This window comes from Sceloporus occidentalis, unplaced genomic scaffold (assembly GCF_023333645.1).
Source record: "Sceloporus occidentalis isolate IW3139 unplaced genomic scaffold, rSceOcc1.0.p SCAF_6, whole genome shotgun sequence".
NCBI classification, from domain to species: Eukaryota; Metazoa; Chordata; class Lepidosauria; order Squamata; family Phrynosomatidae; genus Sceloporus; species Sceloporus occidentalis.
Genome location: NW_028316986.1, coordinates 134,302,776 through 134,316,174, shown reverse-complemented (window position 1 = coordinate 134,316,174; position 13,399 = coordinate 134,302,776). Strand labels below are relative to the sequence as shown.

The following is a 13,399-nucleotide window of genomic DNA, read 5'->3' as shown; positions in this document are numbered from 1 at the left end:
AATTTCCAGTAGGTGTGTCTACTGTGTCTTCCCTCAGTAGACACATTTCTTTTCACTAAATTAAAAGATCCCACATACTTGAGCATTTTCTCTTAGGGAATTGCTCCAATCCCCTGACCATCTTGCATTTTGCATTCATCACCTTTTAAACTTTACCTTCGACTAAGCAGCCCCAACTATACACAGATTTCAAAAATAATCTCACAACAGATTTGGGTCTGTGCTTCACAACATTAGTAGTTTTGTTTTACCTCTGTTTTCTCAAAATCCCAGCATAGAATTTGCCTTTTTCCCAGGTACAAAAATTAAGCTGATACTTTTATTGAGCTCTTCCTGGCAACTCTGACAGTGCCTTTCTGGTTAGTCAGCACTAGTTCAAACTATATGAGCTTCCAATATATGTAAAGATAGGTTTATTTATTTGTTTTAGCCTCAGTGTGCATCTCTTTTTTTGTGCTTTCCATTCATGCACGATTTTGTCATCCGTTCTTCATTTTTGAGCTCATTACAGGCTGCTTCAGTATTTAATATGCTCTTATGCCACAGTTGCGGAGTTAATTTTGAAGCCTTTGATGAACTTTGCCAAAACCTTTTTCAAAGTCCAAATATACAGTATTCTTTCTGGACCTCCACATTTTATATGGTTCTTGACATTCACAAAAGAACTCCAACAAGTTAGTAAGGCAACACTTCTTTCTAAAGAAGCTATGTTGATTCTTCTTTAGTAAGATTTGTTTTTTAATAATATTTTTCTGCCAGTTTGCTCAACTCAGACATTAAACTAACTACTGTGTAATTTTCATTAATGTCCTGTGGATTATTTTTTTTTAAAAAAAAAAAATAGTAATAGCATTAGCTACTATCCAGTCCTCTTTAAAAGTGATTGGGATAAAAATGCAAGCTGCATATTTTTCTAAAATCTGCAGTTTGATACTCTCTGGACTTTTCTTCAGGAACTTTCCCTAAAAATAAATACATGATTGCATAAGTACTGTATATACTCATGTATAAGTTTAGAAATTTAGATCAAAAAAATGACCCAAAAAACCTGAATCGACTTATCCACGGGTCAATGTAAGTATTGTATCTTAACTCTTATTTAAAAGGAGGAATCATCCCCTGGTGAAAGACAAGAGTGTAATCTGTCCTGGAAGCACCAATCCTCTCTATTGTCTTATCCATCCAATGATAAGAGTGAGCACAAAAATCATAGCTGGAATTTTGTAGGTTCTTTGACATTGTTTTGGTTTGCTTCATCCTTTTGATCCTTTGCTATATGCCCCTTAGTTTTGCCCTCGATTTATCCACGGGCCATATCAAAATCCACAATTTTTGTCCCCAAACTTGCCCACAACTTATACATGAGGTCGACTTATAGTCGAGTATATACGGTATGCGTTCTGAATCTTCCACAAGAAAAGTAGACACAAAGTAGTCAGTTCATTCAGTCTCACTATCCTCTTCTACCACTGCTTTCAGTCCATTGATGTCTAACAGTCCAACTGTATGCTTAGCCAGCTTCCTGCTTCTGATCTCTTCAAAAGCAACAATACACATTTCTTTTTTAGCTATATTCTCAACAAATTCTTTTTCCACTTGCCTTATCAACTTGAGCTTCGCTTTGGGCAAAGCTTCCATTGTTTGAAGGAAGCTTTTTATATTTTAAGACCATGCATATATTATTATAAGATTTAATGTAATCTCTGTGCTGATTTTGGAAGTTTTCCTAGCATCCATTTTTATTTTATGAAATACAGTACCGTATTTTCTGGTGTATAAGACGACTTTTTAGCCCAGGAAAATCTTTCCCAAACTCGGGGGTCGTCTTGTATGCTGGGGAAAAAAAGGCCAAGCCAGCCAGCTGGGTCCTAAAGAGAGCCTGCGGCGGCAAAGCCTTCTCCCAAGGCGGAGTACACACCGCGCGGCTCCTTTGCCTTCAGGAGAAGGCTTTGCCGTTGAGGGCTCTCTTTAGGACCCAGCCGGTTGGCTTGGCCTTCTCCCAAAGGCAGAGGAGCTGCGCGGCATGTTCTCAGCCTCGGAGAAGGCCAAGCTAGCCAGCTGGGTCCTAAAGAGCCCGCCTCCCTCCCTCCCCTCCCCTCCTTCCTTCCTTCCCCTCCCCTCCCCTCTCCCTTCCCTTCCCTTCCTTCCTTCCTTCCCTTCCCTCCCCTCTCCTTCCCTCCCTCCTTCCTTCCTTCCTTCCTTCCTTCCCTTTCCTCCCTTCTTCCTTCCCTTCCCTTCCTAGGTTTCTTTCTCTTTCTCCACTACTTTTCCTTCCCTTCCTTCCCTTTTCCCCCTTCCTTCCTTCCCTCCCTCCTTCCTTCTCTCCCTCCCCTTTTTCTTCCTTTTCTTCTCTTCCTTCCTTCCTTGCTCCCTCCTCTCCCTTCCCCTCCTGTCCTCCTTTTCCCGGGCACCCAGGGGGAAAGCGGTGGCATTCCTCTCTGGGGAGGTCTTTCTACCTTCCCTCCTGAGGCTCAGTCCTTCCCAAGAGAAGGAACAGAGGGTTTCCCGCACTCTGCCTCTGCCTCTGCTTCTCCTCTTCCCTTCTCTCGTGAAGAATGGAGCCTTGTTGGGGGAAAGAGAGAGCTCCCCAGTCAGTTGGGAAGGAGGAAGCAAGGACCCACTTTTTGTTGCCAGGCTGGAGACTATAGTCCAAAACACACTGCAGCAATAATCCAGTCTTAGACTGCTTTAACTGCTCTGGCTCAGTGCTAGGGAATTCTGGGAAATGTAGTTTTGTGAGAGATTGAGCCTTCTCTGTCAGAGAGCTCTGGTGCCACAATAAACTCCAGTTCCCAGGATTCCCTAGCACTGGGCCAGGGCAGTTAAAGTCCTCTCAAACTGGACTGTCGCTGCCCTGTGTTTTGGACCTTTGTTTCTTTTCTTTGGCTAACTGGAGAGAAAAACAAAAACAACTCCTCTTGGTGCGCAGAGAAACCAGCCAGGCTGCTCCTTAGGAGTCTGGCTGGAGGCTTTCTTTCTTTCTTTCTTTCTTTCTTTCTTTCTTTCTTTCTCACATGCCTCTCATGGTGTATCTACACCGTAGAAGTAGAATGCACCATCCACTTTAATTGTCGTGGCTCCATCCACACAGAAGCATAGGATTTGTAGTTTTTATAAGTTTTATAAAAGTACAAATCCTAGGATTCCAATAGGAGCCACTTGAACTGCCACAGCTCCAGCCATACAGAATCCCTGGGATGTGTAGTTTGGAGCAGCCCCCCCCCCCCCCCCGCATTCTTTGGGCAGAGAAGGCAAAAGACCTTATAAAACTACAAATCCTAGGATTCCAATAGGATGGAGCAGCGGCTCTTAAAGTGGCTTCAAACTGCATTAATTCTACAGTGTAGATGCACCAAGAGGAAGGGCGGGAAGAGTTGTCGAGGCAAGTGAAATAATGTTGTGTATGCTATTTCAGAAGTGGAACACACTCTTTCCTCGGAGTGTACTGGAGTCTCCTTCTTTGGAGGTCGTTAAGCAGAGGCTGGATGGCCATCTGTTGGGGATGCTTTGATTGTGATTTGCTGCATGGCAGAATGGGGTTGGACTAGATGGCCCTTGGGGTCTCTTCCAACTCTAGGGACATTATCAGAAGGCCAAGCCAGCTGGTTGGGTCCTAAAGAGAGCCCATGGTTGCAAGGCCTTCTCCGAGGCGGAGGACATGCCTTGCGGCTCCCCTGCCTCGGGAGAAGGCAGCCAGCTAGCTGGGCCCTTCCTCTTTCTCCTCCTCTTCCCCTCTTCTTTTTCTTCTTCTTCTCCTCCCCTTCTTCTTTTTCTTCTCCTCTTCTTCTTTCCCCTCCTCCTCCTCTTCTTCCCTTCTTCTTTTTCTCCTCCTCCTCCTCCTCCTCCTCTTCTTCCCCTCTTCTTTTTCTCCTCCTCCTCCTCTACTTTTTCTTCCCCTCTTACTCTTATTCTTTCTCCCCCTCCTCCTCTTCTCCCCCTCTTCCTCCTCCGCTTCTTCTTTCCCTCTTCCTCCTCCTCCTTTTCTTTTTATCCTTTTTCCTATTCTTCTTTCTCCTCCTTTTCTTCTTTCTCCTTCTCCTTTTTTCTCCTTCCCCCTCTTTCTTTTATGCCGCCGCTGCTGTTGTTGTTGTTGTCATGTGCCTTCAGCTTCTTTCTGACTTATCGTGGAAGAGAGGGGTGGTCTTATACGGTGAGTATATCCCAAATACTCTATTTTAAGTTGTAAAATTGGGGGTCGTCTTATACGCCCGGTCGTCTTATATGCCGGAATATACGGTACTGTGTTTTGGTTTCAGGGAGGAATTTTATATTGTATAGCCTTTCTATGGTGTAAATATGTAGGCTATAGGCATTACTAGAACAAATCTCACAGGAAAATCAGAATTGCATATTCTGCTCCTCAGGAGTCTCTATGAAACTCCTTTCTTTTTCTTAAGAATTTTCATCTTCTGTCTTTTTCTCTTTTGGACCACTGGCCTTCCTAACATAAATCAATATACTTTTGTCCTGGCGAGCCAGCCTAGTAGGGGTTTGTCTTTAGGCAAACAAAAGTTACAGTGAGGATATTAATTTATTTCCCTCCATTCATTTCTGTGAAATACTGTTTGAAAATCTAGCTGGGACCACTTAAGGATTGGTACCAGTAAGAGGGAACAGTCTAGCAGGCATTCACTTATCAGTATATTAGGAGGAAAGGAGGAATGATAAAGGCAAGCTGCAAGTTGATTACAGCCCTCCCAACCCTCCAGTGATTATTTTGGCAGAAGATTTTTTGCTCTTTACAAAAGAGTAGTCTTTACCTCTACTACTAGCCTGCCGGTTTTTAAATGTGCAGGTGGGCAGTAGTGAAAAGATATCAAGCTTGTGGGATCTCCTTGGTCTTTGACTAGAACCTCAAGTCCCCTAACCAGAGCCAGATGCAAAATAGCAGCAGGAGGGGGAAGAGGAACTAGAAAGAAACAAGGGGTTCAGGGAACTGTCCACTGGGATCAAGCCACCAGGCTGGATGATTTCATGGGGGATCTCGCTCTCTCCTAGTGATGTCTGGCCCCACATTCCCACCCCAACAGAAGCACCCACTTCCCCTTCTCCTTGCAGAGAGTGTCACTAACTTCCATCCTGTTGTTGTGGGGCAATTCCCCCCCAACCCCAATAAGGATTGCAAGCAGTGGGAGGACTTTATCACATGTAGGTCCTATGTGCTTCCATCCCAAAAATGGTTAAAGTGGTGGCATCCCAGAAAAACAAGCCCATTTGCTATTGGTTATCACACACAGAGTACAACAAGGGGTTAAAAGCACATTAAAGTGGGTCCAATGCAGATTTGGCTATCAAAAGGAGACAAACAAACCCCAATTGACAGCGTAGAAATACCTTTTCTGAGCATGCTCAAAACTGTCATTTCCACAAGTGCCCCTCACATGTTCCAGGGAGGGGAGGGGATATGGGGGGTCCCTCTTTGCCACAGAAGCCCCAAAAGGTGTTTCCCTTTGCAAACTCCAAAACCACACACACACAAAAAAAGCAGAGTCCATAAGCCTGCCTTTTCCAAGGCATGTCCTCCATTTCTCCCTCCTGTCCAGAAGGACTTCCAAAATTCCCTCTCTCTGCCTTTTCCCAGCAGCTCTTCCCTTAATTAGGGGAGGAAAAGCAGCTGGGGAGCCTAAAGAAGGAAGTGTGTGTGTATCCCTTTAAGGGATGAGAGCCTTCTCCCTCTTTGGCACAGAGAGGCGCCTTGGGAAACAAAGTTATCTGAGGCTTGCTTTCCACACGGCTGGCATGACGCGAAGGGAGTCAGTTCGCAAGCAAAATGGACACATAAATCCAGTAATTTTGCAAATTTGCTCATTTCTTGATTCACCTCCCATTCTCCCTAGATTCTCTCCGGATTGAGTGCAGCATCATGTGATAAGCAGCTGCGAATTTGCCCCTAAGCCCTGGATGACCCTGCATGGCCACCTCTTTAAATTTCCAAATTTTCCCTGTGTGATAACCGGAGAGTATATGTGAACTCCCACTGTTGTCTCTGATCACTGATTGAAGGCATACTCTCCCCCCACCCCCCCACGCTCATGTTTCCCATTAGGAGTGCAGACATGGGGTAGGGTGGAATCTGCTTACTGTCTATGTTCAGTTTCCAGAAAAAATAGTGGGATTCTTCCCTGTTCCACTTGCCTGCCCAGTTGGAAAAATGAGCAGGGGTTTCTCTTGCTTCAGAGAGAGGACATGGAGGGTGCTAACGGCTATTACCCAAGCCCTCTGCAAACTAGACCTGGTCTCCCAGTGGGCCTGATTAGGGTTAGCTAGATTAAACCCTCAAGGTGGAATTCCCTCTATCTTGCTTATGATCGTTACAAATATATTATGCATTTTTAACTCTCAAGATGTATTATGAACAGTTCCACCAACCTACAGTCAAAAAGCAATCTCACAACAAACTGTCATATTGATCGTACTAAAACAAATACAGCTGTCCCTCTGTATCCACACATTCTGTTTCCAAGGATTCCACCATCCATGGCTTGAAAATACTGACAAAAATCCAAAAGGCAAACTGTGATTTTGTCATTTTATATAAGGACACCATTTTACTACCTCTTTATACAGTTCACATTCTTTATACAGTTCACCCTTTCTTTATGCAGGGGATCCATTCTGGACTCGCCCGCATAAAGCAAATACCACCTATGCTCAAGCCCCATTTAAATGAATGGGGCTCATGCACACGGCAGCACACATGCACCATGGACGCACACCCCATTCGTCCTTATGGGATGCGCTGCCCCTTCTCCCCACGTGTATGACATGGGCGCACTGTAGTGAGACTTCAGCATCCATGGATTTTGGTATCCATAGGAGATTCTGGAACCAAATCCGAGCTGGTACTGAAGGTCCACTATACATCAATGATTCCTAAAAATGTATTTATTTATTGGGTTTATGTCCCACTATTCTTTGGAACACAAGGCTCACATCAATTTTTCGGGCCCAGTACATTACTTTCCAAGCCCAGTACAAGGTGTTGGTTATCACCTTTAAAGCCCTAAATGGCTTGGGTCTGAACTATCTTCAGGACCGCCTCCTTCCATACAATCCACCCTGCACACTCAGGTCGTCTGGAAGGAATCTGCTGCAACCTGTAAAAACTAGGCTATCTGTGACAGCCCAGAGGACCTTTATTGGCTACCGCTCCCAGATTATGGAATGGCCTGCCGGATGAGATCCATCATATAACCACCTTAAACAGTTTGAAAAAAAGCTGTTAAGATGGATCACTTCCAGCAGGCCTTTCCAGAATAGATACCCGGCCACTGGAAAGAATATCTAAATTGTTGGACCCTGATTTTTTGCTGCAGTCACTGTGTTGTTGTTTTATTAATAGTATTTTGGGGGGTGGGGGTATATTTTTAATGCTGTAAGCTGCCCCAATTGCCTTGTGTAGAGGGGCGGGATAAAAATAAACTTTATTATTATTATCATGATGATGATGATATTATTATTATTATTATTATTTTAAAAAGCATTTTAAAATTGTTTATTAAAGTAGAATTAAATTAAAAGATTGATTTAAATACATTTTAAAAATAAGCTTTGTACTTGAGCAGGTGACTGGTTGTTAAATGTCTGCCTCAATATTTTTTTTAAAAAAAAAGTCTTAGCCTCAGTGGAAAACCAAGGTACCAGCCCAGTCTCCCTTTGTAGGATTTCCAGAAAACATCATGAATGGTCACTAAGAAAGAATTCTGCTTGAATATCCATGCTTGCAGCAGGGAACAGCTGTGGCACGTTTAGGTTTAATATACAAGTTTCTGTTTCAGAATGGTATTAAAACTGACAAAAGCTGTTTAAAAATATTCACTGCAGATATTAGACAACTTGGAACATGGCTTAGCAGAAGATGGAAGCATGACTAACATTAACCAGGAGAACAGAAAAGGTAGGTATCCCCTGAAGCCTTCTTTTCCACAGACTGTGTATTTTTATCACTTGCTGAGGTACTGTCAGAAGTTCTCACAAGATTGCTCTGAAGCTGTTAAAACAGTGGTATTGTCGTTTATACAGCCTGCTCATCCTTTAAAGCGATGCACTTTGTCCTTTGATTGCTGGGATTCATTTCACAGATTTGCCTTTTATTTTGATCACAGTGATAACATTAAATCAGGTCTCCTCTTCAGTTGTTAAAAAGAAAAGAAAATGGCTGCCATTTTAGAATGACAGATTTGTGATTATAGCAGTGTGATGCTGAGGCACTGGAGAGAAACTGAAAGAGCATTCAGTCTTAGAACGCAGCTGATTGTCTTTATACATCTCTTTCCCTGACACTTGGGCTTCTTGTTTGGACCCAGGCTTGCCCTTTGAGGTGTCAGTGCCTGTTAGATCTTTTGTTTGAAGAATCTTCCATCCTGCATTACCATATTTTGATTGCATATTTTGCAGGCTTTTTATTTTGTCATTTTTACCCCATGAGTGAAAGAAACAGAACTGAGGACATGACGGAAGATACTTTTGAACTCACACATCTGGCATTTCAACTATTAAAATGCACTTTTTGTCCCACTTATAGCTTTGCGAATACCTGTACAAAAATAGCCTCTCATTTTTCTATAAATGTCTAACTAGTCCATTGTTTTAGTTCCCCTTCCAGTCACTTTGATCGAAGATGGTGTGTTTTTATTGTTTCTTCAGCTTTTTAGATGAATTGGTGTTCTTGACAAATTTCTGCTGCACTGCACACTAAAGTTTGCATTAGCCTCTTGAGGTCTTTCTTGCTGTCATCTTGGTCAAGACAGTTTACCATGTTTCTTTGGAAATGCCTGTGTAAGAGGAGTCTTGGTCCCAGTGTCTCAGATTATTCAGTAGAATTCCCCTGGTTGGAGTAATAGTGTGTTTACTAGCTGGTCAATACCTAGTTTCCTCCACTCACCTCCTCTCTTTCCCATAAGTAACAATTGTCCATTTTTTCCCTTCAAGTATCATGTTCCAGGAAAGCACTGATGCCCACACCTGCTTGGTGTCTCCTCCAATTCTCCATGCAGCAACAGAGGCAGGGAGAAACAAGGGCTGTATCACACTGCAGAAATAATCCAGTTTGACACCACTTTAACTGCCATGGCTCAGTGCTATGGAATCACGGGATTTGTAGTTTGTCGTGGCACCAGAGCTCTCTGACAGAGAAGGCTAAATGTCTCACAAATGTACAAATCCCAGAATTCCATAGCATTGAGCCAGGACATTTAAAGTGATGTCAAACTGGATTATTTCTGCAGTGTGGATGCAGCCAGGGAGAGGGAAGAAGAGGGTCTCTACCACCCTTTTCTCCCAGTCTCCACTGCCCCAGCCTAGCAGCAAGCTCCCTTAGCTGTCTGCCTTTGGGCTGTGCTGCCACCTCCACATGTGTATACTGAAACTGATAAGCAAGGATAAGACACAATTTTTTGTTTAAATAATGGTCAGTACAATTTGTTCCAGGAATGAAGGAAGGAATTCTGAAAACAATTTCAGACAGAGCAATCTTTTCTGGCTGAATGCTACAAATCTAAAAGTATTTCCTAGGGAGTTAGTCCCATTCATCTGAAAGACATTGACAGCAGAATCCTGTGCTTGCCTACTGAGAAGGGAGTCCTGTTGAGCCCAGTAGGAGGCCCTCTCCCCCAACCTCAATGCATTTGGGAATTTGCACACAACAATAGTTGTTATTATTATTATTATTATTATTATTAACCTTTATTTATAAAGCGCTGTAAATTTACACAGCGCTGTACATAAATTTTTTAGTCAGACGGTTCCCTGCCCTCAGGCTTACAATCTAAAAAGACACGACACAAAAGGAGAAGGGAGTGGTGGTGGAGAATAGAATCAGGTCCAGCAGATCTTCTCCACCTCCGAGGCCCGGACCAAGGCAGATGGACTGGAGGAAGGGCTTGGCTTCTTGATGGATGGTTAAAAGGAGGCTTCCTGGGTCAGAGAGGGGCTCGCCTCTGGAAACGCTTCTCTAAACAATATAGTCTTTAACTCAGTTTTGAAACTGGGCAGAGAAGTGATGAGGTGTGCATGTGGGGGAAGAAGGTTCCAGGAGTAAGGGGCAGCAAGCGAGAAGGGACGAATTCTGGAGGGGGCAGTGGTAGTCCTACACTGTGACAGGATTGTTATAGTTATAGTGGGACTGTTATGGGGAGGGGGTTCAATAATGAATGGTTTGTGGAACCATAATATTAGTTTTATTTCCACTTCTAGTGGTGCCATAGAAGCAGTAAAGGCTTATAATTGGCCTTGTGAGATCATCAGAATTCCAGTGAGATATTTGAGTCAAAATGTTTCTGGCGCAGCTGACTGGGAAAATGGAAATGAAGGATATCCAGGTAAAACCTGGCTGATCAGGTTATATAGCACCTAGAGATTTGGGGTCAGGACCATTTCTGGCAGCCATGCATGTGACAAAAGCAACCCAGGAGCTACAGTAGTTCTCCCCATTCCTGCACCTCACATCCTGCACAACCTTTCCTACAGCACAATGGACACATGAGGAATTTTTCCAAGCCACGCACTGCCACTAGGGCTTGTGAAAGACTAACAGATGGTCAGTGGAGAATGTTTTCCCAAGCCCTGTACCAGCCCCACCTTGGGTCCCATATTGGGAGAAAGAGAGAACAAACTGAGTCTCCTTTATCTGAAATGCTTAGGACCAGAAGTGTTTTGGAGTTTGGAGTTTATTGGATTTTGGAATACACATATTGTATTTCTGTATTTGAAATACAGCAAGTCTGGGGAGCATCCCACAGTCATTGCCCCTGTTAAAGTTGCCACCACTATATCTAGCAAATATGGGTAAGTGTCTAGAGAAGAAAGTACCTATCTCCTGCAACCAGCAGCTCATGCCCGCCATTGCATCCAGGACTGATAAACACACAGGAGTAGTCGATGTGCCGCCGAGGAGGAAAGGCAGCAGTGGTTGTACTACCAAGTCCATGGCCGCCGGCTCCTCCTCTACCTCTTCTTTATCCTCCAGTAGGTGCTTTGCTGTTTTATCTGCAACAGCAAGATCAGCCAGAGCAAAAAGGTCAAGTCTCTCTGCTACAGCAAGCTGCTCTTCAAAATGACCTAAATAGTTTAAGGAAAAATGTAAAGTACTATACTTAAGGCAAAAAATGAAATGTATAGATATAGGATGGGGGACACCTAGTTTAATGAGACTGTGTGATGTAGGCGTCCTAGTAGACTACAAATTGAACATGAGTCTGCAGTGTGATGCAGCAGCTAGAAAGGCTGTATCAATAGAAGTACAGTGAGACTGCGCCATACGCAGGCTCGTTATAGGTAGCTTCCAGCTTACATGGAAACCACCGGGAGATCGGGAGAATGGTGCACACACTCATGTGGCATGCCTGAGCCCCATTATATTTAATGGGGCTCGAGCATACACGCTTTTTGCCTTACGCAGGGGGGTCCGGAACGGATCCCCTGCGTAAGGCAATGGCAGACTGCATAGTGCCTAGATCAAGGGAAGTAATAATGCCACTCTATTCTGCTTTGGTCAGGCCTCACCTGGAATACTGTGTCCAGTTATGGACACCACAGTTCAAAAAGGATGTTGGCAAGCTGGAGTGTGTACAGAGGAGGGCAACCAAAACATTGAAGGGTCTGGAAACCATGCTCTACGATAAGAGACCTAGGAAACTGGATATGTTTCTCCTGGAGAAGAGATGGTTAAGAGGTGATATATTTGAAGAGGTGTCATATTGAGGATGGAACAAGCTTGTTTTCTGCTGCTCCAGAGAATAAGGCCCAGAACAATGGATGCAAGCTACAGGAAAAGAGATTCCACCTAAACTTTAGGAGGAACTTCCTGACAGTGAAAGCTGTTCAACAGTGGAACACACTCCCTTTGAGTATGATGGAGTCTCCTTTGGAGGTTTTTAAACAGAGGTTGGATGGCCCATCTGTCAGGGATGCTTTGATTGTGAATTCCTGCATGGCAGGGGGGTTGGACTGGATGGCCCTTGTGGTCTCTTCCAACTCTATGATTCTATGATTCTTGGCACTTACTATCTCATCCCAGACACAGACTCCTGGTGTTGCAGGAACAGCAAAGGGGCTTCTTGCTGTTGCAAGGGGACTTGATTTACAGGTTCAGATCTTTGGCCCAGATGATCCGATTGCCACAAATGCCACTCTGACGGACGAGGAGGAGGATGCTGTGGCCAGAGACACAGTAGTACAATTGCTGCCGCCTCCCCTCCTGCAAAATCACGCTCCCTTCACTTTGCTGGAGGTGGTGCTGTTGTTGTTGTCATTGCTGCCTGAGCAGGAGTGACGAGTGCAGGGAGCTCCCCAGAGCTACTCACTCATCCTGCAGGTGTTGGGTGCCAAAGCACTTGTGGGGAGGGAGGGCAAGAGAAAACAGCCCCACTGCACTCGACTGGAGTTGGCCACAATCACTGGCTTCCCATCCACAAAAGACTTAGGTAGGAAAGGCATTGACTGGGATCCTGGATCTGGTAGTTGAACAGGGGAGAGAGAAGGGGGGGTGAGATTATTTTGGCATGAGGCTGTCCCCCAGACCAAGGCTGGAAACAGTGGTCAGCAGCTTTCACTGCCACTGCTCTAGACCTCACTTTGGCTGGGGAGGGTGGCAGTGGAGAGGCAGCAACAACAGCCACCATGGTCACTACTTGTGCCTAGTTTGGCTGAGTACTCGGCCATGTCATTTCCCTCTCTCCTGCCTGAAGAATAAATGGCTGGGGCTTGCCATCATCTCTGCTACTGCCCTGTCGTCTCAGTGTTCAAAAGGTTACAGATTTTGGAGCATTTTTGGGATTCTGGATAGAGCCGACTCAACCTGTATATAAATAAAATACTAAACAAACAAGAAGGCTGCCTTTTTGTAACAATAATAATCCTCACTTTGCCTTGTTCCAATGGCATCATGAGCCCAAATGCATGCGTCCACCAGCTCTCTTCCCAATTGCTTCCCCTCCTGGCTTTTTGGTGTGCCAGTGTTGCTGAAGTAACAGCACACTTAGAGACAACACCAGTGAGTGCCAGTAATAGTGCCACTGTATTCTGCTTTGGTCAGGCCCCACCTGGAATATTGTGTCCAGTTCTGGAGGGCCTACTGTATTATGCTTATTGGTATATGATAGATGTGTCATGGTCTTCTTTAGAGTATTAGAAAAATAAATAAATCATAAAACATCTACACACACTCAACAGAACTTTGCTGCAAGTCCTCTAAGGTTACTTGAAGCATGTAAAGAAAAGTCACTATATGTCAGGGAAATCACACCGAAGGTTTTCTGGAGTTTTGCTTGACTCAAGATTTTCTGCCACCTCCTTAAAATATCTTCTCTCTCTTAGTAACCCCATGTGGTTCTTCCCACCTTTTCCCACCCTGCAGCCCAATTGCTTCTGTCTGCTCATCACTGCAGCTGCTTTACAGAGC

The 13,399-nt window shown here is 44.3% G+C and overlaps 1 protein-coding gene across 3 annotated transcripts in view; it reads left to right on the top strand.

Moving 5' to 3' along the window:
• Positions 1–13,399, top strand: part of LOC149311423 (trafficking protein particle complex subunit 12-like) — a 72,430-nt gene that overhangs the window by 42,122 nt on the left and 16,909 nt on the right. For all 3 annotated transcript variants that reach the window (XM_089531025.1, XM_089531026.1, XM_089531027.1), the window contains one exon: positions 7,825–7,897. In XM_089531025.1, the coding sequence (XP_089387151.1) occupies positions 7,825–7,897 (73 nt within the window). The remainder of the gene's footprint in view (positions 1–7,824; positions 7,898–13,399) is intronic.